Genomic DNA, 23,512 nt, shown 5'->3' with positions numbered 1-23,512 from the left:
GGAAGCAACTGATTCATGTCCAAAATCATTTGCAGTTTGTTCAGAGAGAGGAGAAATTGCTACTATGATGTGCACAAATGACTGAGTGTTGTGGAGGTTGAACTAATAGTTATGAGAATTTCAATTCTGATCTGAGAAACGCACCAAAGCGACTGAGAAAAACTGTAAAATGTTGTTGTAGAACACATAAAGCCAATATATTTTAGGTTCAGCTTACACTATAATGTGTTGACTCCTAAACTAACATTAGTGAACCATTCAGCTGTTGTTTGTGCGTAAAAATGTTCGGAGTGGTTGTAGATCTTCCATAAAATGTAGAAAAGCTCACAAAGGCAGACTGTTTACTCTTCATCCATACTCTTTTCCAGTTAAAAGTATTGATTATGACTAATAAGCACATACACAGCCACTTTTTTTGCTCCAGTTTTACTGTTTTTTCTTGCCCATATTATGTTTCTGCTGACCTTTTAGAAAGATGGTAGGCACTTACAGGAAGGCCTAATGGCTTTGGACATGACATGTCTATTTAGACAACATCAGCAACGCCCGGTGTTTTACATACCAAGGCGATTTGAAGGATAAATGCAACACTGTCATTTTTAATGAAGATCTAATTTGGCTGTTCTGAACTATTTTGTTTAATTTTTATATATTAAATATATATATATTTATTGTCCAGGTACACCCTGGACAGACTGGCAACCTGTCCAAGGTGTACCCTGCCTCTCGCCCTATGGTGGCTGGAATAGGCTCCATCCGTCCTTTACCCTGAAAAGGATAAGGGACAGAGGATCGATGGATGGATATTTAATTGGTAATTATAAGACTTACAGGAGAAATTATACACTGTTTTTTCTCTCAGATCCGTTATGATGTGTGGCGTCGACTCCTGAAGACGTTCTGGGCAGTGGTTGTTGGTTACTCCATGGTGGTGTTGATAGCTATCTATATGTACCAGTTCAGAAGCGTGTCTGGGCTATTCAGACAAATCATGGGGATGTCAGAGGAAGGGTGAGTCTCATACAGTATTGTGCAGAAGTCTTTAGAAACTTCTTGATTCTTTATATTTTGTTAGACAAATGGGATAATGGATGCTGCAATTTATGGAAACATGTGCAAGCACATATGTAAATACAGTGAAAGACAGTCTCTGACGTGCTGAAACACTATCCGCTCAAAACACGTGAGGGCTATAGGTTTGAGGCTGCTGTCAGGGGTTGAGGGGGGGGGCCTCTGGCATTTGTAGTTGTTGAGGGCTTGGATGCCTCTTTACACCTTCTGGCAGCTGGTCTGTGAGGAAGTCCTCTTTCCTCTTCCTGTAGGCCTCCTTGGCCTGTTTGATGCCCCTCCTTAGGTTGGCTCTGGCACAGAGGGCTGTCCCTCATGCTGAAGGCGGAATTAGTAGTTTTGAAAAGGATAGATTGAGTTTTTCCATAGTTATGTGTAGACACGACACTGGTTTATACCTTGAGTTTGGTCCTTTTTATGTTTGAATGATTCTTAGGTCAGTGGCTTAATAAAGAGAAAACTTTCCTCTGAAATGGTCAGGTACAAGGAGTGGACTAAAAATGAGTGAAAAAGCAGGCAATGTCCAAAGAAAAACATTGAAAGACCTTGAGAAAGCCCTGAGAACTAATGCTCAAGAGCACTTTAAAACATTGCAACAAGGCCTGACTCCTAGAAAGCAAATATAAAGAAATGAGGGGTGTAGATTTGAGTCTTTTGTCTTGTACTATATACTCGTGGTAGGTCGTGAATTGTTACTCATTAATGTATTTTTGTTAGTGTTAGGAGCCTTTTTGATATGAAGCAAGAAGTATCTGTTTAATTTGTCTTTGTAGCAGACTTGGCTGTTTGTTATAAGGTTGTGTGTTTTTCTCCCATGTGATTCCCCAGTCTTCGTGACCTGGGTCTGGAACGGTACGACACGGTGGAGCTGTTTGCACGCATTCTGCTTCCTGCTACGTTCCTTTTGGCTTGTATCCTCCAGCTTCATTATTTTAACTTTGACTTTCTGACTCTCACTGACCTGGACAACGTACCTGTCAGAGAGACTTCAAGGTGAGACAGCAGGAATGTATGGAGGGAAAGATCCTGCTCAGAAAAAACATTCTGTCCTTTGATATCGATATGAACAAGAACATGTGGTGCGTTATATTAAAAGAAACTTAAAGAAATGAGGCAGTCATTTATGTCAAAATAGGATAAATCTACTTAGAAAATATAAAAAATAGATTATTTTTATTATATTTTAAAAGTAATTATAGGTTTCCCCCTCTCTAGATAAATGAAATAACAATTTTTGTGGCTTTTTTGTATGAGGTGCAATAAAAAAGCTCTATGACTCCTTGAAAACACCTTAACAGATTTAAATTTTTCCCTTCAGGGTTGTCTTCCTGCACACCTGAGCCATTGTTGAATTGTAGCCAGAGACCTAACTCATTACCACGAATGATACTTGATGTAAAAGTCAGGTCAGTTTGGCACAGAAGTTAATGATTGTGTTCTGCAAGATTTTGAGGTTCAAGGTGAATTCGCAGCTGCTCAAGTGCTACTCGTCATAAGAGGATGTTAAAATTGTAGCATCACTGGGTACAGTCAGAAGAGGCACAACAAAACAACTTTGAAGGGGAGTTTTTAGGTTTTTTTGTTAAGGGAAATTTTAATAAGTCGTATGAAATGTTTACGTTTTGATTGCCTACTGACTATACTACATACTCTATGTGTCTCATTTGTCCTTTTCTTCGTACAGAGAGGAAGAGCTCATGAATTCAGTCAATGAGATATCTGACACGTAAGCGTAGCAATTATCCTATTATAAATTTTTAATTGTACTCGCAGTTCAAATACTTTGATTGTTTGTACAAAGATCCACCACATTTGACCGCATCTCACACGGCTTATTCACTGCCTGTGGATAAAGTCTGCATTTGAATCAAAATGAACTTTCTTTATGTGGTGAGAGCATTACATTATGTTTCAGTTACATGAAAATATTAAAAGTCGGGCAATAATAAAATAGTCTCTGGCTGTGCTTTGAGGTAACTGAAATATTACAAGCATTGTCATTATTCTCATTTTGTCCCAGGATTAAAGAAAACATTCAAAAGCTCCAGAAACGGTAAAACTCTTCATTGTTGTTTTATTATCTTCATTCTGTATTGTATTAATTTGGAACATAATTTGTTTGGATGAAAAGTTACTACATATACTTGGATATATAACAACCTGTAAAACTGCCGATGGATTTGTTACTGAATTCCTGCAGTTTTTTAGTCAGATTTTTTTTAAATGGAACACCCTCATTGTGGTTGTCAGGCTTGTGAAGGAGCAGATGGGAAATGGTAAAAGTCAGGAGACTCTGGCCAGCATTGGACAGCAAAGCTCCTCAGAAAAAGGGGCAGAAGAGCAGGAGGAGGAGACAGGAGAAGGTAGTATCTGTAACAACAATGTTTTTCATTAACAAGCTGGCACAGGTTGTTGTTGTTTTTTCAATTTTACTCTCTGAAACTCGTTGGCTTCCTTTAACACATGCAAACACATGCAAACATTACTCTTTCAGTTTAGAGCATTTGGAGTCTATTCACATGTTCTGATGTTTCCTCTTCAGATAACTGAGATTGTACTGTTACTGTCTGCGGCTGCAGCATTGATATAATCCAGTGTTAATGATCAAATTATGTCTGATGCCCTTTCCTACCCTTGGTATCATCCCCTCTTCTTAGAAACAGTGCACAGCAGCAGTGAGGACAAGTGGATTGTGATTGTGGATCGGGCGAGCCTGCTGCTCATCCAGGGTCTGTCGGGGTTTCGAAGGCTCCAGGAGCTGAGCTGGAGGCTGATGGAGCTCCACAGCCTCAAAATTGTGTCGTCTGGCATCATCTGGGTATCGCTGCAAGAGGTGGGATGTTGGCTCTGATCATGCATGCATAAATTCTATAGGTGTGTAAATACAAGTTATTAAAGCAGCAACAAAAAAAATATGTCCAACAGTATTGATTTACTTAGTGCTGATGTTGATGAGGGTACATTTAACCTCCAGCTCTTCTTCTTCTCTGTACATAAATATGTTAATATATTTTGCACAGGTTTCACTGATGAACTTGCTTTTCCTGGTTCTGTGGGCATTTGCACTCCCGTTCCCACGGTTACGACCTTTAGCATCAAACATCTCTGCTGTGTGGGCATGCGTCATGGTGGTGTGCAAGATGTTTTACCAGCTCAAAGTCATCAAACCTCTTGATTACTCCTCTAACTGCACTGCTGTGAGTTTTCTGTAATTATAAGTCTCTGGAGGTTGGATTAAGTGGCTCGTTTCTGTGTTATTGGGGTTTTTTGCGCTTCTATTCTGTGGTAGTGCAGTTATACTCACCTCACAGCAAGAAGGTTCTCTGGTCAAACCTGCTAATGCGTGTTAAGTTAATTTGTGAATGTAACTGCCACTGTGTCACTCAGGATTGTAGTTATGTGGGATGCTATTTCTTCTAGTATGCACAAACATTACAAACTTCAGTCACATGGTCCTGATGTCATCTCTGATACTGAGGTAGAAACAGGCTTTGATAATGAGTCTGACTACCTTGTCTAGGGTTTACTTCCCTCCAACAGCTCGGGCCTGGATGATGGAGCAGAGCTGAAGGGAAACATGGTGGAGTTGCTGAGGAGGTCTATTCTCTACATCGAGCCCGTTGACCCCGTCTACTGGTGTGGAGCACTGCGCAAGTGTGAGGGCAGGATCCTCCCCTGTCTCAGGGTGAGCTGATACATGTCAAAGTTTGGTATCTTAAAAAAATTGTGATGTGTTTCCAACATTTATAAAAGAGTGCACCTGCTTTTAAAAGCTCTTTTAAAGTCGTCCAGATGAACAGAATCAACTTTTGGAGATTTACTTACGTGGATGATTGAGCATGCATCAAGACCTCTTTTAAAGTCATTTACTAGTCATGAAACTTCATTAGGGCAAAAATCTTTAAGAAATTTAGATTTCAGTTACTTAGCAGTAGTTTTGTTTAGAGAAAATAATACTTCGATATCCATACTATTATTATTATAGCATTAAAGTAATTATTGGTTGTTGTTTTTTTTACTGTGGTAGAACCATCTGATGGTCCTGGGTCTGCTGGTGTTCGAGTCTACTGTCCACCGCCACCAGCTCTACTTTCGTCTCAATAACAGCCTGAAGCCTCCACCGTTCAGCATTATCTTCCAAGGCATCACCAGGCAGCACCTGGATCATGGCATCCTGCCATGCATCAAGTACTTCATCAACTTCTTTTTCTACAAATTTGGACTCGAGGTACTTTTTCAGGCCTGCAGTATTCATTCTGTTTCTCTTTAACTGAAAGTGCACATCTCTGACTTCTTACCATGCTTGTACTGCTTCTTAGATCAGTTTAATCGTTGCAGTCAATGTGATTGGTCAGAGGATGGATTTCTACGCCCTGCTCCATTCCTGCGCCTTGCTAGCTGTCCTGTCTCGGCGACGCAGGAAGGCGATTGGTGAAGTGTGGTCTAAATACTGCATGTTTACAGCGGGCCTCATGGTGCTGCAGTATCTGCTCTGCATCGGCATCCCTCCTGCTTTCTGTGTTGGTAAGGATCTTTCTAATAGTTTGTAGCAGTTTTGCTTCCATGTCTTGAAAAAAATATAAAAAAAGTTTCTAAGATAAAAAATGTAATCACCTAAATCACTTCAAAGGAAATATAAATATATAAATGAAAATAATCTGTGCTATGCCTTTTATTCCATTTGCTTGGTAGATTACCCCTGGAGAACAGCTGTTCACCCTTTGTCTTCTAATGTGATTAAGTGGTTTTACATGCCGGACTTTGCCATGAGACCCAATCCTTTATTCATATTCTGTGAGTTCATCTTCTAAGTTCTTATTTTGTTGATCTTCTTTTCCTCTTCTGGGTTAGGGTCTCCCATTTTTGTCCTTTTCCGTCTGCAGATGACTACCTCCTGCTGCTCTGCTCGTCTCTGCAGTGGCACGTATTTGAGGAGGAGAACCGAGCTGCAGTGCGACTGCTGGCCGGGGACAATGTCGAGATCAGCCGCAGTTTGGATCCTTGCTCCTTCAACCAGTTCATACCTGTTGACAACTTTCTTCACTGCAGGTCAGAATGTGTGATTCTTAATTGTTGTAGGGTTGATATGTCTGTTATCAGTATACTGACACTGTGTAATTCTGTTGTTCAGTTTATTTTCTTCTTATCTTTAACATGACTCACCCTCCAAATCTAAATTTAGTGTTGATCAGAGCAGGAAATAGCCTGAACTCCATAATCCAGCACTCTCATCAAACCGCTTTTTGTATTGTGGGTTAAACTGCATATGGAGAGTTGGGAGCCCATCACTCTGGTCTGTGGTCATTTTAGGAGCATTAAAGGGTTGAATTAGATTATTAATTTATGTGTGTCTCATTTCCAGGAACTTTTGTTAATGGGCTTTATTTCAGTCTTCAGATTTCTTGCTGTCCATAAAATATATTTCTGAAAATTCTCAGACAAAACCAAAAGAATTCCATGTGGAAAACACATTTGGAATTAGTAATTTATGTAAAATTTTATATTAAAATAAATACAAGAAATTCGACTCCCTGGCAGCTTAGAAGATTGCAGATACAAGTGGAGGAAACAAGCTGGCCTGCCCCTTAGTGATAGGTTTTAGGCATTCAGGGGCTCAGAGTAGAGCCGCCATTCCTCCACATTGAAAGGAGCCAGCTGAGGTGGTTCAGGCATCTGACAAGGATGCTTTTTGGTGCCTCCTGGATGAGGTGTTTTCCCCTACCGTGAGCAGGCTCCAAGGTAGACCCAGGACACGCTGGAGAGATAATCTCTCTGAGTTCGGCTGGGAATGCCTCGATGCTCCCCTGGATGAACTGACTGCTCTGCACCGTTCTCTCACATACACTCTTCCTGCTCCTCTTCTCTGATTGTTGTAATCCAACTAATAATCCTTGCCACCTATATTATTGATTCATTAATTAATTATTCCCTATTTGTAAAATTGCAAGCAAGCCACATGAGCGATGATTTTGAGGCTCGGGCTCCTTTGTTTCAACACATATTAGGGACGACAAAATTATTATTTATATCTCTACTTATTTCTCTGATGAACTTTTGGGCTATTCGCAGACGACTGATCGCCTAATCAGAGGGAACACCCTTTTAAAGCCCCGTCTGCCAACTTAAGAAATAAAGCCGTCATCACACATGTACTTTGGACAATGCTGGAAGATTGGATTCAGTTCGATTCTATGGAGCCGCCAGAAAAGTGTGCACAGAAGGCAGGAAGCCTGATTTTGACTTACTGTAAATTCACCAGACAGACTTTGTACTAAGGAGCTAGCAGGTTAATGACTGATAAAAGAAAGAACTTGCTTATTTGTTTACACATAATAACACCACATCATGTTCCATTATGTTGATGTGCGTGAGTGATGTCAATGACCACAGGGAGCATCTGAGGCCTCGCTTCCAGACAGAAGCAACATTTAGTAAAGAGCTCATGATTTTTATTAAACATATAAACAGAAAACAAAACATAAATCATTGAATTCTCCCCTGTCTGTTCACATCCATGCATTTATTCATTGTACTACAACTGCACTGAATACTTTCTTATTGTCTGCAGTGCAAGTGTTAGTGTTATAACTAACTCTGTTTAGGCATGTAGTGTTCCCATGCTAAACTACATTAATTTTGTAAGTTACTATTAAATGTCCTTGTTTCCTTGGTGAGCTGAAAAGCCTGAAAATATAGAATACAAAATCTCTAATTTCCCCAGTCAAATTTTTGTACCACTCTGGATAGATAAGTATAAATAACTTGAAATGAGACAGCATAATCTCTAAACGTTAATGATTATGAGTTTCCAAAGTGTCAGCCTGCACTTCAGAGCCTGTTGTTTAGATAGAGGGGATGAAGAGGTGGCAAAGTTCATGGTAGAAGTCGTGCAAGGTGAAACGTAGTTATGCAAAGACAGATCGCTTCTTCAAAAAGGCTGTAAAGAACACTAAATACTTTTAAAACGTTTCTAATTGTCTAGAGTTCTTGGACATTAAGTGTTTTTGTGTGCATTATAAGATAAACAATCGCTACCTCCGAGAAAAACGCTTTCCCTGGAAGTGGTTGAAGAGATTACATTGTTTTTAACTGTTAAACTACAAACCCGTTTATTCAGTTCATTCTTTTGTTAAAACCTTTAACAGTTTTCATCTAATTTTCTTTTCTTATTTACTTTTTCTACAAAATTTAAAAAACATTCTCTCAAACATTTGAAAAAGTAAGAAATGCATTCAATTAAATCCATAAGCCTGGACAATTACATCATAAGCCTGTACATTAAATATGGATAACGTGCACTTTAATAATAATTTTTTTGCTGTATCTTAATGTAAATACAGAGAAGGAATAAACTACTTGAAGAGTTTTAAATATGTGCTTTCCAAGGTTATTATAGTTTACTAAAACTAAAGTAAAAGCTGGAATTAGAAGGGTTTTTTTATTAACTTAAATAAAAATAGAAACTAGACTCTTGAAAGATATCAAAACTAACTAAAACATTTTGTGAACTTGGAAATCAAAATTAAAATAAAAAAATAGTGAAAGTTTTAATATTTATTATTTTAATATAATTGATAATTTGATTTTATCACAATTTGGTTAATGAAGCAGTCATGGATGCTGAACCTTCCTTCCTCCAAAACAGATGTGTTTATTGGGAGTCTGGATGTTGTGTTTTTATTGTATTGCCTGTACTGATTTTCCTAAATCCTGCCTCTAAAATATGCCCTCCTCTATGTGGCGTCTAAAAATAAAAACTAATAGAAAATACAAAACTAGATTAACTCTAGTGCTTACATATTTTTTATAGCGATGCTTTAGCTTTGTAATATTTGGCAGTATGATTTTCTTTCTTTTTAAACTGAAGATGTGGTCTCTGTTTTGTCCTCAGGTGCTATCTTGATATGGTGAAGGTGTTTGTTTTCAGTTACTTCTTTTGGCTGGTGCTTTGTCTCATTTTCATTACTGGCACAACACGCATCAACATCTTCTGTCTCGGCTACCTGGTGGCCTGTTTCTACTTTATGCTGTTTGGAGGCAGTGTGCTGATGCAGCCAGTCAGATACATCCTGCGGCTGTGGGACTGGCTCATTGGGTACACCTGCTTTGTGATCGCCATGAAGAACCTGGTGTCTGTAAGCGACCATACCATAAAGAAGTTCAGAAGTTGTACAATTGTACAGAATAATTCAAGACATGCAGCTATTTTTTTTTAAATCATGCATTACTGATTAATGCCTCTTTTTCCTTCTTTCAGCTGGGTTCTTGTGCCTACCTGGACAGCCTGGTGAAGAACAGCTGCTGGCTAATTCAGGCATTTAGCATGTTTTGCACCATCAAAGGTTATGATGTCCGTAAGTGTCTGTAACAAGGATATTTAGTCACGATTTGTGTTAGGGAGAAAAGAATGTGCCAGAATTTCCGATGGTATATTTACACTCAAAGACACTTTATTAGGTACGCCTGTTAAACTGCTCATGAATGCAAATATCTAATCAGCCAATCACATTGCAGCAACTCAGTGCATGACCTGCTGAAGTACAAACTGAAATTGTCACAGTGCTGAAACAATAATTATAAGCACCATTAAAAAAAGAAAAAAAAACACAACAGAAAGAAATGCTGGAAAATTAGAGTTTTTATGTTGACATTCAACATTTTTTAGATGTTTTACAACACTTTTTTACAGCTGTGTTATATTTTACTTTTTTATTTTTATAGTTGCACTTTATTTGGAAGGTTAAAATGATCATTTTAATTAGCCAAAATAAAATGCAGAACTAAATATCCATTGATATACATTAAAATTAAAATCAAAGTCATTATTCTACACAACAGAGGATGCAGAAATGTTTTCTGTCATGTAAAAGTTTGTTAAAATCTGCTGTAAATTCTTCAGACATATTTCTCCTACCCTGTGTGCCTTTCAGCTGATCCCGATGATGAATGTGAGCTGCCTGCAGGTGAAGCCGGCATCGTCTGGGATGCGATCTGTTTCACTGTCCTCTTGGCACAAAGGAGGGTCTTCCTCAGCTACTACTTCCTCTATGTGGTGTCTGACCTCAAGTCTTCTAAGATATTAGCCTCTAGGTCAGTGCTTCATTTTCAGGTTTAGCTCTATAACATACAGTAGTCTTAAAGCTTTACACATAAGGTCAGTGAGGTTTGAAAACTTGAAAGTTTGATATGTTTTGTTGGATAAATCTAGATTGAGTGTAACACTTAAAAAATAAAAGAAAACCAAAGACACAAGAATTCATGCGAAAGCTGTTTACGAGAGGTTTTTTGGTAGCTCTCTCTTTCATGGATAAATCATTACACAGAATTCCTAATAATAATTTCCAGTAATTTTCCTGGAAAGAACAACGTGATTTGGTCCTAACTGCATGAAAATGTATTTCGGCATGTTTGTTTGAGTTGCTGTGGATTTACTAAGGCTTACAAGGCTATGCTAGAATGACCAAACTACAGTTTATTTTTTCTGTTTTTTTCTGTTCTGTTTTTACAACATAGTAGCTGTAAAAAGACATCACTAATCTCTTACTCTAACTCATTTTACATGGTGGGTCAGATACAACCCACTTTCATCCTGAGAGGGCCAGACCAGTGAAACTTTCTTTTCTTTGTGTTTGTATACAGAAGTTTATTTGCACATTTAATTGCTGAAATATCTCAATATAAGTAAAAAGAGCAGTTTCAACAGTATGTCTCAGTTTTGCTGCATAACTAAGAAGTGTTACTCTACTAAATGAAAGAAATCGGTTGCCAAGATCTGTATGATGTGTAAAACAAAATGTGTAAAGCATTGCCCAGACTGTCCTGTAATAATTGGACCGCCAGGCCAATTTTGTCACACATTTTGGGCCTTATGTTTGACACCCCTGCTTTAGAGTCACAATGTAAACTTAGCTTGTTAATGTAAAAACAAACAAAGTAAAAGCTAAAACAGCAGTTAATGTCCCTGTCCATCTCGACCTTGAAGGGGCGCTGAATTGTTTGAGGCCAGAGTGAAAAAACAGGTAGCAGCCCGACTGGAGATGGAGAAGAAATCAGTGGAGGCTCTGAAGAAACAGTAAGAACACTTACACTGAAACCATTAATGGATCAGGTTTACAGTAAAGACCATCACACTCTTCCTAAGCAGCGAGTTATAAACTAACCTTTCAGCCTTCTTCCTATAGGATGGAGAAGATCAAATCTAAACAGAAGAGTCGACCTGCACCATCAGAAGAACCTCTTGCTGATCAGGAGCAGGTGACACCTGGTAACACAAGTGACTCTTTTTCAGTTTCTAATGTTAGCAAGGAAAACAGGCCAAATTCATACAGTAGAGTAGAGAGAGTATGGTGAGGGATGTTTGAGGAGGGGGTTTAGTCTGCTTGTTTTTTTTCTCTGTGATGGATGTGTTTACTTTATGGAAGCCAGTAAATATCATCAACACATAAACAAAACGAACTGTAAATTCCAGGTGATGACGAGAAGGCAAAGAGAGATGCAGGAAAATGGTGGAAGCCCTGGGTCTCTCAGCCTGGAGGTGAGCAGGATCCTTAATCAGTGTGAAAGAAAGAGAGTATTGGCAGAGGAAAGAGTGAAGAAAATGCTGTTTCCTATCATTGGGTTGTGTGCTTCACTTCTTTTCAATTTAATCAGAGAAATGTTTTTAACCTGACAGTAAATGCAGCACCAGATTTTAGCCACTGACCTGCTTCTTTAGAGCAGATCAGATGCCAGTGGTATGTCTGTGTGTGCATGTAGTTTTGACACTGCTTTGTTTAACACAGTGGAAAACAATTGTGGCTACCACCTGTTTGAGAGTGACAGTGAGGAGGAGGAAGAGGAAGTTCCTGAGAAGACAGAGGAAGAGCAACTACCAAAGAAGAAATCTGCTTTTCAGGTTAGAGCCAGAATGATCTGAGCCAAAATTAAAAGCAATGGAGATACAGTTAAAGTATTTCACAATTTCCCCTTAAAGTGTTCGTTTTGAGTTTTGTAGCTGCAAAAACAATCTATGTTGTAAGATCAGTGGGTGATCTGTGCATCTTTGTCTTTAATTCTAGTTGGCCTATGAGGCCTGGGTCACGAGCTCAAAGAAGGCCTTGAAGGACCTGAAGAAGGAGAAGACAAAAATAAAGAAAGAAGAGAAGAAGAAAGCAAAGAGAGAGCTGCAGAGGCAGCAGGGTGAGAACGGATCATGTTGTGTTTACTAGTGCTACTCTTACTAGTAGACATGTATGGTAAAGTGGACTGTAACTATAAAGACATGCTGTATCACAAACAGTTTGATGATGGCTCTTGTTCTCCAGGCATTGATAAAGCAGAATCCAGTGAGGACGAACCAGATGAAAGTGTTGTGGAGGAGGAGGGAGAGGAGAAAAAAGGTATACACTTCTAAGGGATGGGAATGCCCTAGTTCCAAATGACCCTCTGCTTGTTGTTGCAATGAAAACAGGAAGCATTAAAAGCATGGAAAACCTTCACTCTAATTGGCTTACTGTGCTTTTACGCATAACCTCTTACAGAAAACATCCTGCAGCGCATCATCAGCACGATAAAGTTCAGCTGGGTGTTCCTTCAGTCTCTTCTTGATGACCTGACGGAGGGATTGAACTCATTTTGTAAAGACAACCTGGGCATTTCCAAAGTGCTGCGCTTCGAGCGAGCGTTACTCAACCAGCAGCAAAAGAAGGTCAGCTGAGAGGATAAACACTTGATTTTAGTCAATAAGCAATGTAATTATAACAGAACAAGTTTCACAATTAGTCTCAAGGCTGATATTTATATTTAACACAGTTTTATGGGGGAAAAAACAACAACATTATCTGCTATTAGCAAGTTCAGTACATTCCAGGCAATCCCATAAGATGAACACTAAACACAAATGTCTTTAAATTTGTCTTTAAAGTGTTTTTGATACATCTTCAGTTTATTTAACCAGGATCCTTTATCCTAATGCACCTTTTAGCACTCTGTCTGTATTATCTGGCTCTGCAGGGTAAAGAGGTGAGTCAGGAGAGTGTGAAGCAGTTTTATGAAAACTGGAAGTCCCGTCAGAACACACTGTCGTCTCAGGACAATCTAGATAAATCCCTGTCAGCTCCCGGCTCTCCACCTGCCAGCCCTTCTTCACAACACGCGTACAAGAAGCTGAAGAACCAAGCCTCCAAAATTTCCTGGGGCAGCAGTGTTTCCAGGTACACACAGACAACATAGTCATAGTTTACCTTTCAGGCACACACACTGAGTCTCTCCCTCCTGCTTAACTTCAGCTGCATGACAGACGAGACGATGCTGGTGTCCCGGCAGCCAACGCAGGAGGAGCTGGATGAGCCTCCTGCTGTGTCACCTGCTGCTGACCAGCTCAGACGAAGGCTCTTTAAAGAGGCCAATATTGATATGACATCTTTTGACACTGAGGAACTTTCACCCAGGTGAATGGATGAGTGAACGACGTTTTAGACACATATTTCTGCTCAGTTTAATCCTGTTGTTAGCTGTGATCTCTAACAGACAAATCTATCAGACAAAAACTCGAGTGCAGAATTCATAAAATTATTATTTTCCATTGAGAATAACTTCTTCCTGTTCTTCATCCCAGTCAGTAAAACTGCAAACACCACATAAATAACATGCATAATTGCAGGAAAGGTTTCATTTACCAGAAACAGCTTCAGATACAAGAATTGTCTTTCAAGATGTGATTCTATGATTCCTGAAAGTAAGATTTCTGATTCGCTTGTTTCTTAAAAGCTGTGAAGAACCAAAAGAACTTCATGAACAAGAGGAGGATGATGAGAAACAAACAGAAGTTGAGATGAAATGTGAAGAAGAACAAGAACAACGAGAAGATCCTGAGGTGGAGAAAGAGGAGCGGGATGAGGAATCGCTGCAAAGAGAAGAGGAAGAAGGTGCCAAATACCTAGAATGGACCTCGCTGGATCTTAGGGATAGCGATGGAGAGAAGAGTCTTGACCTCACAGAGTCTCCCAGACCTCTGAGTCAAGAAACGAGGAACCTCACTGCCAGTGAGCTGCTACTCAACAAGTTAGTAGACACAAAAAAATGTAGTATGCAGGACAAAAGAGATATAAGCTCCATCTCTTAAGAACTTTAATCTCCATCATTGTGTTTTTCCTCTTCCTCTCTTCTCTGTCCTTTCTGATTCTGAAGCATGTTTGAAAATGATGAGATCTCCGAGTCCGACAAGTTTTTTGTGACCTTGCCGAGGCCGCTGAAGCTGCTGTTTGCCCTCTATAACACCATGGTGTCCAAGTCAGAGATGCTATGCTACTTTGTGATCATCCTAAACCACATTGTGTCAGCTTCGCTCCTCTCCCTCATCCTGCCGATTCTCATATTCCTCTGGGCCATGCTGTCTGTGCCTCGGCCGACCAAACGCTTCTGGATGACAGCCATCATTTACACCGAAGTAGGTTTTCTTGTAAATACGCCAGATAAAATCTAAATGAAGCAAGGGTGTGTTTTTAGTTTCTTAATGCAAATACTAGATACGCATATAATGCTTTTAATGGTTGATTTGTTGAGTAGTTTAATGTGCGTGCTGCAAACAGAACTCACTCACATCTCTTGTGTCTCTCTTGTTTGTCTCAGCTGACTGTTGTGGTGAAGTACTTTTTCCAGTTTGGTTTCTTCCCCTGGACCACCTCTGCCTACCGAGGCATCAACGCTGACCGGCCCTTCGCCCTGCCCAACATCATTGGGGTGGAGAAGAAGGACGGCTATGTCCTCTTCGACCTAATTCAGCTGCTCGCGCTGTTCTTCCACCGATCTATCCTAAAGGTAATGTGAAAACTAACCACTGTAAATCGTTTTTAAGCAGCTACTTTGAAATGTTCAAGTGCTGCCTGTGTCTATGTCTCTGCAGTGCCATGGGCTGTGGGACAACAAGGAGGTTGAGATGCCCGATTTCTTCAAGAAGCTGAAGAAGAAAGTGGACAAGAAGAAGACCGGAGCAGAGAAGATGGGCAGCAGGGAGCAACCACCACGCCGTCTGAGGTTCCTCCCCCTCCAGGCGTCCACCACCTCCTTATTCTGTAGACTGAAAAAAGGCGAATCTGCAGAATCTGGTGGTGAATATTCAGAAAATCCCTACATGTCTTGAATAAAGAGTCTCCATGTTCATTATCTCATTTTTGGAAGTTGTCATGTTGAATTCATTACCAGCAAATGGCTAGTTTTTCTCAATTTCTTTTAATTTGTTTATTTTTTAAACTGGAGAGATGAAGCCCAAAAAGCAGCAAAGCAAGAAAAAGAGACGGGAACGACATAAGGCTCCGCTGACAAGGAAGCAGAGGATCAGACAGCAGATCAGAGAGAGGATGCTACAAGCCAAAGCTGCCGCCATAGAAGTGTGAGTTGTCTGCAGTCCACTAAGTCTGTTTTCTGAGATGTTAGTCATTACTTTATTTTGGTAGATAATATTTTTCCATAGATTTATTTTTAGTGGAGAGGAGCTTCCCGTTTCTGTCTTACTCTGCAGTCTCTTCTCTTTCTGCAGCGGCCTTCACATCTACTTACCTATAAGGCAGTTTTTCTATGACATCATTCACCCAGATTACAGCCCTGTGTGTGACGTCTACGCCCTCATGTTTCTCATTGATGTCGTCAACTTCATTGTCACCATATACGGATACTGGGCTTTTGGGGTAAGACTACACAAACATATGAATATTTCTTATTATTTAAATCATAAATAAAATTTACTTGACATGTATGATTTATGACAATGAGGCTAATTTTCATCGCTCTGTAGAAATACTCTGCAGCGGCTGACATCACAGAATCACTGTCAGAAGACCAGGTTCCAGAGGCCTTTCTGGTCATGCTACTGATCCAGTTTGGTACCATGATAGTGGACCGAGCCCTTTACTTGAAGAAGTCTCTGCTGGGAAAGTGCGTTTTCCAGGTGGTGCTGGTGTTTGGCATACACTTCTGGATGTTCTTCATTCTCCCTGGTGTCACAGAGAGGTCATTGTTCAATAAATTCTTCTTCTTCTCATTTTTTACTCAGTAAAATAAAGTCAAACTCAATGAAGTGCTTTGTAAATAAAGTTGGCATTGTATGACTGACCTTTTCAAACATTCAACCACCAAAACAAATTTTTCTGTTCAGGGCTGGATAACTGTAATCTGGCATCGTAATCAAAAAATAATAAAGCTTTATTATTTTTTTCAGCTTTTTTGTAAAACAGTAAATCTTAGAATTTCATGGATAACAACAATACTTATATTTTATCATTAAAAAATTGATTTCAGTTTAAGAGCTTGCACATACTGGTGGATTAATGTCACATAAATCTTACATTTGACAGAGGCCTATTAAATTTGTTAAGCACAGTATATAAAAATAAAAATAAACAAATCTGATCCATGACAATAAAAGGAGCAAAGATCGATATCTCTTCTGTTTATTTGCTCCAGGAGGTTCAACAGAAACCCAGTTGCTCAGCTGTGGTACTTTGTAAAGTGTATCTACTTCGGCCTGTCTGCGTACCAGATCAAGTGTGGCTACCCAAACCGCATCCTGGGCAACTTCCTCACCAAGAACTACAACTACCTGAACCTCTTCCTCTTTCAGGGGTACAAAACCCGGCTAAACTGTAACTAAATAACTGCCAACATAAATACTTCAGACACGTTTTACACTGTGACTGGTTTGTTTGTAGCATGATCAAATTTTTATTTTAATTCAAAACGTTTTTCTCTCTCTCTCTTCTCCTCTTTCAGTTTTCGGATGGTTCCCTTCCTGACAGAGCTGAGGGCGGTGATGGATTGGGTTTGGACCGACACCACGCTGTCTCTCTCCAGTTGGATTTGCGTTGAAGACATCTACGCTAACATATTCGTCCTCAAGTGCTGGAGGGAGTCTGAGAAAGTAAGCAGGAGTGCTTAAGAAAGTAGTTGAAATTACTTTTAAAATCATTTTAGTCCCTGAACAAGTACAAAATAAACAATTAAATTACAGAAAAATGTGTGTTTTTCAGTGTAGACTATAGAAATTTCCATTAAATATATGAGAGAGTCTGGGCTGTGAGCTACCAGAACTCTTTGCTTACCTTTATAAATTTATGATGCAGGAAAATTGAGACGAGCTGTTGAAATGGCACGTCTTTATCCAGTGGACTGAATAACTTTTGATGGTAATCTATTCGTAATTCTTCCAGAAATTCCCCCACCCTCCGGGGCAGAAGAAGAAGAAGGTGGTGAAATATGGAATGGGAGGTTTCATCATCTTTGCTCTCATCAGCATCATCTGGTTCCCACTGCTCTTCATGTCACTGGTCCAGTCAGCAGCCGGAGTGACCAATCAGCCTTTAGACGTCTCCATCCAGCTCAGCATCGCAGGATACGAGGTCAGAATCGATACATCATATTTTGTGTTCATTATACTTTTTCTCCACAAAAGAATGTTATGGTTACTAATATTATTTATAAAGTTTGTGCTTCCTTCTAAGGTGAAACGGCAAAGTCACGGTGCATGGAAAACTAAATTCATATTTGCTATCATTAAACACAAGAAACATCACTTCCCTGCAATAGTGTCATGGTTTATGTGTATGTGTGTGGACATGTGTTAATTCTCTGCTGCATCTTTGTGTGTTCTCACAGCCTTTGTTCACTATGAGCGCCCAGGAGCAGAACTTGGTGCCTTACACAGAAGCCAAATTCAACAGGCTCACCAAAGTTTATGCGACTCATCCAGTGAGACACAGTTTATTCTACTGTAAATAGAAACAAATACATAAAGCATCAAAACTCCACTCAATCTGGTTCTTTAACAGAATACATTAACCTCGAAAACTATAAAACAAATTCATGAGCTCAGTCCTAGCTGTAATAATACCATCTATGACCACAGGAGGGAGCAGTCATTTCGGGTATTAGAGCAGAAAACCAGAACACCTGTAGAAATACATTACTGTCCAGCATTTCTTACACAATATCCATTACAAGAAGATATAACTTCGGGTGGTCAGATGACACTACACTTATTACATTCATTATTCATTATTAACTCTCTACATGGACTCACTGTGCCATATTGAAATAGAGTTTATGCTGTGTTTGTATTATATAACACTAGTTGATGTTGAAATATCATTATCCAAATTCACCAGAACACTGCAGCGGCATTTGCTGAAATAACCTAGGAAATCTAATCATCTCTCAATCACTCTCTCAGTCTGCCATGCAGTTCATCATGAACTATGAAGCTGAGGACATTCTCGTTGCTAAGATCAAGAGCGATGCCAGTTTACTGTGGACCATCAGCCCAGCCAGTCGAACGGCCATGATCCAGGAGCTCAGCAACTCGTCTCACATATACATGACCTTACGCTGGACACTGCTCAGGTCAGGCTGTGTGTGTGTGTATCTTTCACCTTCAGATCATTTCTGCTTAGTATTTTTGTCAGCTAGTTGAGACAAAGAAAGAAAATTTATTTTTCTTAAAAGTAATTTAACCATCAAAGATATGGACACCGTCATAGCAAATTCACCCCAAAGTCAGAGCATGCAATGCTCAGGGAAGAAAAAAAAAACCAATGACTACATCTCAAACTCTACAGACCTCAGTTTGCATGTTAGATGTTAAAGTTCATGACAGTAAAAATACAAATAGACTGAACAAGTATGGCTTGTTTGGAAGCATCTACTCTCTAAAAAGAACAAGGCGCCACAGCAAGAAGACTTCTGCAACAATGTCCTTTATTGTTACAATTAGAGAAAACCAAATGCATCAGCAAAAACTCCTCATACTAACTGTCAAGCATAGAGGAGGGGTGATGATTTGGGCTTGTTTTACAGACACAATCATTGAGCAAACCATTAACTCCTTTGTATACTTTGCTATCCAGAGGACTTCATGGTTGACTCAAATGTAAGGCTATTGTCCCAAACTGGGTTGTGCAATAGGACAATGATCCCAAGCACAGTAGCTAATCTACAAAATAAAAGAATTAGGTTGTTACAGTGGCCCAGTCAGTGGCTTCATAGTGTAGTGGTTAACTAAATTGTCAGACACATGTAAGATGGGAGGAGACATGTCTGTGTTGGTTTTCAGTAATGCAGGTCATGTTAGTAATAGCAGCCTTAAGACAGTGGGAGCAGACACAAATCCATGAGAGGAGCGCTTGTTGCAATGGGCCATTCAAAGTCCAGATTTCAGATTGAAATACTACGATAGGACCGTGAATGAGCTCAATAGAATACTTATTAACCTCAATATACTGAAGCAATGTTTACATTAAAAGAGTCAACCATAATTCCTCCACATGTGAAAGACCGCTAAAGTCATAGAGAAAATGAACTTGCTGCTGCTGCTAAAGGTGGGTTATACAAAGTACTGAACCAGAGGGTGTACTTACTTTTTCACATGACTGTAGTTATACTGTCATATCAACTTCAAAAATCTGGGAAACTAGCCCATTGTTTCTTATTACTTGATATTTTCTGCTAACTTTATTTAAGCACTTGCAATTTCACATCATTTGCCTGCACTTTGCACCAGTGCAAATAACACTTAAAATGACACTGGCAAATATGTTCCCCTCCTAAGGAATGCGTCCATATCAATGAATGCAGAGACCGTGGGAGAGCACACTGTGAAGTTTGACGACAAAACCTTGAGGGAAGGGATTGTGCGAATGCTTAAAGGCAACAGCAGCAGACCTGTGTGAGTCTCAGTCAAAACACAATCAGATGGTTTATGCATGCTTTATTATTGTGTTTTATTCAGGTGATGAAGTATTTGTAAATGTAAATCAAACAGAAATGTAGAAAATGTGGCTCTGCAGCTCTTCTTGTCTCTATAGCACATAGAAGGTTAAACATCAAACTAAATTTAATGTAAGGGAACTCAGGCAGCCCTGGAGAGCTCCAGTGTACAACATTAGTGAATGTTTTGAAATTTTTATGGTGTTAATCTGAGTTTTCTTGTCTCTCTAGGATTATTGATTCTCTGCTGCCTAAATTCATCAGGGGTCCCAAAGGACCTGAGTCCAAAATGGGAACCAGGATGAAAGTAGGTTAGTTACTCTTTGTATTTTTTTACCTGATCAAAGCAGGTCAGTCTCATTCCTTGTTGTTGGTGTATAAAACATGCACTTTGCTTTAAACCCATATCATCTCTTAGACTTGACAGACCGTCCAGACCGTCCAGACCTTCAGGCGCTGGCTTTCTTCAGGCCCATGTCAATCCAGCTTCAGCAGGTCAATGGGACGTCAAAGAAGGAGGCAGATCAGTGGTGGGTGGTGGAAGAGTGCTCCCCAGTTGTCACGTCCTCCGAGCACAAATGTCAAAGCATCGAGTTAGTGGTGTTCAGCGATAAAGTCAGCCCCTCCAGTCTGGGGTTTTTGGCCGGACACGGGTAGGTAACAAGACATTTTAACTGCATCCTGACAGGAAATCTTTCTCATAGCTGTGGATTCATTTACACACAAAACCTGTCCTCTTTCCCTCTTCACGACAGCATCGTGGGTCTTTACATGTCAGTGGTGCTAGTCATCGGAAAGTTTGTCAGGGAATTCTTCAATGGGATATCCAGGTCCATCATGTTTGAGGAGCTACCATGTGTCGACAGAGTCCTGAAGCTTTGCACAGACATTTTTGTGGTTCGTGAGACGGGAGAGATGGAGCTAGAAGAGACACTGTTTGAGAAACTCATCTTCCTCTATCGATCACCAGAGACCATGATCAAGATGACCAGAGAGAAGAAAGACAGCTAGGGCTCAGTGGCTTGTCAGAATGCCCATGCTTTACTCTTGTAACTTATGAAGGATGATTTCAAGTAAATAAAAAGAAAAGTACAAACGAAACATCAGCATGAATCTATTATTAGAAAATGGTCTGGCTTTATCATTAAGCTACCCTGCGTGTCCTTTCAATCATGGCCTCTGACGTTAAGTGACAGGACAAGTTGAGAAGTGTTTTTAAGCAGCTCAGTAAATCATTGCTAAAGATATGAAAGGTCAGACATCAAGATGTACCACAGCCAAAAACCTCTCATGTGACCATAAACTAGAGGTCATTAATGAGAGAGCTGCACTGTTCACTAACACTTCAATTCCTATCCAGAAAGCAAATTTGATGAATTTAAATGACCACCTACACAAAAATCTAAAAAATTAAGTGACCAAAGATCTATTATATTACCTGCCAGAAAAAAAAACATTACCCTATGATCTTAACTGCATTTAAGAGTAAAAAGCCCTATTGATTTCTTTTTAATGCAATTTGTTTTCATACCATTGGTTACGCATGCTTTCGAATTACATTTTTTACTGGTATAAAAGATGGCATCCCCATCTGACTTCTAATGACTAATATACTCATGGATCCACACACACACATACCTCTGTAAATACTACATTTCTGTGTATAACTATGAAGAGTATTCCATTGCTTTATATCAAAATAAAGTGTTTGACAAAAATCATGGTCTTATTGTGCAGTACTGTAAATACCACAATAGATTCACTACAACACTACAAGGGCAAGAACACAAGGAGACAAAAGAATTCCAACATCCATCTTTAATACAATTTTGATTACAAATGAAAAGGGGGCAGGGGGTGCAGTGTCATTCAGGTCCCCAGTCTAACACATCATCTTGATGTTAACCAGCCTTTATTTTTCTTCTCCACGGTGTGCAGGACAGGTAAGCTGCAGGACCTCACAACCCATGAGAAAAAACAAATATCTACATCATGGTCAAACATCCTGGAAGGAAAGAAAAGCAGAATGGAAACATTAATGAAAAGATCCTCATAAAATGTCTTCGTAAATCTAAAACATTCAGTGACTGTAAGGTTATAGTTAAACAAATTTGAGATCTTAAACTTAAGCTGTCAGCCACAAAGACAGTACCTATGTTAGGAGCATGCCACGTGCTCCTAAACTCTCCACGCCTGATAAAACATCTACATTTCCCCTTCAGCAGAGTTTGTCACATTTGTTAAATGCTCCTGGAGCTCACCTCACCACAATAAAACAAGTTGGTGAAATGTTGCACCAAGTCATCTAGTTCAGAGTCCTGATAAGAATGGAAACCACCACAGCACATATACCGTTAGCAATACGAGCATATAATTACCTGCTAAAGCCTGTGACCACTACTGAAACAACCAAATAAATGCACTTAAATGCTGAATTTTAATACTCAAAAAAACTTGTGTATTATAAATCTCAATGCATACTCACGTTTCCTAAACCAATATATTCCTTTATATTTTTTATTTATTTGTTGAGAGCATTTGACTTTGTCTGAATAAAATGAACGCTAAACTGATGCACTGTTAAATTGTTATGCATTCGACAATTCAAATACGAGGCCAGCTTCACCATAACTAGACAGGACAACGATATGGAGCTTAAATGTGTGCGCAACAGTAATAATAACCCAGTACACCACTATTTGAAGGAGACACTGAAAGCACCGTCACAGCCGCCTCTCCCTGACATTCACTCTATCAGAGGGCATGAGCTGTGATCAGAACAGCGTTGGTACCTTTAAAGCTGATGAACTTACATGCTGTTTTATTTTGAGGTTTGAGGACTCTGACGTTGGACTCTGCGGCCCTTATCGCCTCGGCTTTGAACTGCGGCTTGAGGGCAGCCCGCACCGCGTTAGCGCAGATAGCGGAGAAGCGGATGTAGCTGCAGAGAGGACACACAGGTTAGCCACATGCTAAATGCTACCGACAATGATTTGTCTGTAGAGGACAAGAACAACCTCTTCTTCATTAAGAAACCACATACTATCAGAAGAAGTCCCACCTGACTCGGTATTGAGGTAATGCTACTGCCATAAATTAAACGCATACGGTGGGGAACACTAACGTTAGTAAACTTAGTATATTAGCTATGTAGCTAAATTGAGAATTTAACACTAAAAACCAACATTTTCTTTGACAGAGCATTCTGTTCTCATTTTAAACCCCGTTAAAATAAAGCAATCAACATTTACCACAAGCCATTTCATTGTAACTACATATTTATTTTTATTTTAATACCTCAGGCCTGCCTGTCTCCAGTATGCGACCATCTTGGCTGTGTTGTAGCTTCAAGGACAGGTCGGATGTCTGCGTGATGACGTATTTGACAGGCGCAAGACGTTTTTCCTTCCAGCCAATAAAACAGTTTTTGGTCGTGATTGACAGCTGGTACTTTTATTTGTCCCGCCTTCCGTGGATGAACAAAGTACCTGGCTTTTTATTGTTTACTTTGAGTCGACAGTAAATTATAAAGTTAAATTTCAATAAAATAAATAAATAAGTGGTATGGTCTGTGAATTAACAAACCCTGTTTAAAAAAGTAATTACGGGACAGCTTGCCAGGGTTTTTTCTGTAATTTCACACATTTATTTCTTTTTAAGCCTAAATATTGATAGATAGTTTATTGATCCCAGAGGGGAAAATACTGTGTAT

General features: G+C 39.5%; 2 protein-coding genes and 2 long non-coding RNA genes across 4 annotated transcripts in view; 3 read left to right on the top strand and 1 right to left on the bottom strand.

Annotated features, from left to right (window-relative positions):
* The window catches only part of LOC106456212 (piezo-type mechanosensitive ion channel component 2), a 36,257-nt gene extending 15,365 nt beyond the window's left edge, over window positions 1-20,892 (top strand). Inside the window, exons 16-52 of the mRNA XM_013910795.1 lie at window positions 863-1,011; window positions 1,897-2,061; window positions 3,319-3,431; window positions 3,726-3,901; window positions 4,089-4,269; window positions 4,629-4,753; window positions 5,096-5,296; window positions 5,388-5,592; window positions 5,761-5,862; window positions 5,952-6,117; window positions 8,960-9,203; window positions 9,326-9,422; window positions 9,999-10,158; window positions 11,051-11,140; window positions 11,250-11,332; window positions 11,537-11,602; window positions 11,850-11,962; window positions 12,347-12,446; window positions 12,588-12,754; window positions 13,060-13,259; window positions 13,335-13,496; window positions 14,011-14,109; window positions 14,236-14,494; window positions 14,677-14,865; window positions 14,951-15,155; window positions 15,304-15,436; window positions 15,584-15,731; window positions 15,839-16,053; window positions 16,507-16,665; window positions 16,813-16,960; window positions 17,250-17,438; window positions 17,695-17,787; window positions 18,269-18,438; window positions 19,643-19,759; window positions 20,032-20,111; window positions 20,219-20,453; window positions 20,556-20,892. Of these exons, the coding sequence (XP_013766249.1) occupies window positions 863-1,011; window positions 1,897-2,061; window positions 3,319-3,431; window positions 3,726-3,901; window positions 4,089-4,269; window positions 4,629-4,753; window positions 5,096-5,296; window positions 5,388-5,592; window positions 5,761-5,862; window positions 5,952-6,117; window positions 8,960-9,203; window positions 9,326-9,422; window positions 9,999-10,158; window positions 11,051-11,140; window positions 11,250-11,332; window positions 11,537-11,602; window positions 11,850-11,962; window positions 12,347-12,446; window positions 12,588-12,754; window positions 13,060-13,259; window positions 13,335-13,496; window positions 14,011-14,109; window positions 14,236-14,494; window positions 14,677-14,865; window positions 14,951-15,155; window positions 15,304-15,436; window positions 15,584-15,731; window positions 15,839-16,053; window positions 16,507-16,665; window positions 16,813-16,960; window positions 17,250-17,438; window positions 17,695-17,787; window positions 18,269-18,438; window positions 19,643-19,759; window positions 20,032-20,111; window positions 20,219-20,453; window positions 20,556-20,811 (5,760 nt within the window). The 3' untranslated portion in view covers window positions 20,812-20,892. The remainder of the gene's footprint in view (window positions 1-862; window positions 1,012-1,896; window positions 2,062-3,318; window positions 3,432-3,725; window positions 3,902-4,088; window positions 4,270-4,628; window positions 4,754-5,095; window positions 5,297-5,387; window positions 5,593-5,760; window positions 5,863-5,951; window positions 6,118-8,959; window positions 9,204-9,325; window positions 9,423-9,998; window positions 10,159-11,050; window positions 11,141-11,249; window positions 11,333-11,536; window positions 11,603-11,849; window positions 11,963-12,346; window positions 12,447-12,587; window positions 12,755-13,059; window positions 13,260-13,334; window positions 13,497-14,010; window positions 14,110-14,235; window positions 14,495-14,676; window positions 14,866-14,950; window positions 15,156-15,303; window positions 15,437-15,583; window positions 15,732-15,838; window positions 16,054-16,506; window positions 16,666-16,812; window positions 16,961-17,249; window positions 17,439-17,694; window positions 17,788-18,268; window positions 18,439-19,642; window positions 19,760-20,031; window positions 20,112-20,218; window positions 20,454-20,555) is intronic.
* Window positions 11,270-11,938, top strand: LOC102198155 (uncharacterized). Its single transcript, XR_311725.2, has 3 exons — window positions 11,270-11,332; window positions 11,537-11,602; window positions 11,850-11,938. It is a non-coding gene; the product is annotated as an uncharacterized LOC102198155 (long non-coding RNA).
* On the top strand, window positions 12,184-12,632 carry LOC106456214 (uncharacterized). Its single transcript, XR_001290374.1, has 3 exons — window positions 12,184-12,246; window positions 12,372-12,446; window positions 12,588-12,632. It is a non-coding gene; the product is annotated as an uncharacterized LOC106456214 (long non-coding RNA).
* Window positions 20,893-21,600: 708 nt separating the features above from the next.
* atp5f1e (ATP synthase F1 subunit epsilon) lies at window positions 21,601-23,200 on the bottom strand. Its single transcript, XM_005733033.1, has 3 exons — window positions 23,098-23,200; window positions 22,614-22,741; window positions 21,601-21,805 (listed from the first exon to the last, which is right to left on the bottom strand). Coding segments are annotated over exons 1-3 (162 nt in total). The 5' UTR covers window positions 23,130-23,200; the 3' UTR covers window positions 21,601-21,803.
* Window positions 23,201-23,512: the final 312 nt, after the last annotated feature.

This window comes from Pundamilia nyererei, unplaced genomic scaffold, assembly GCF_000239375.1.
Source record: "Pundamilia nyererei isolate P.nyererei 1_Seehausen unplaced genomic scaffold, PunNye1.0 scaffold00049, whole genome shotgun sequence".
Taxonomy (NCBI): Eukaryota; Metazoa; Chordata; class Actinopteri; order Cichliformes; family Cichlidae; genus Pundamilia; species Pundamilia nyererei.
Note: the sequence above shows the minus strand (reverse complement) of the source record. Positions and strands in the feature narration are given on the sequence as shown.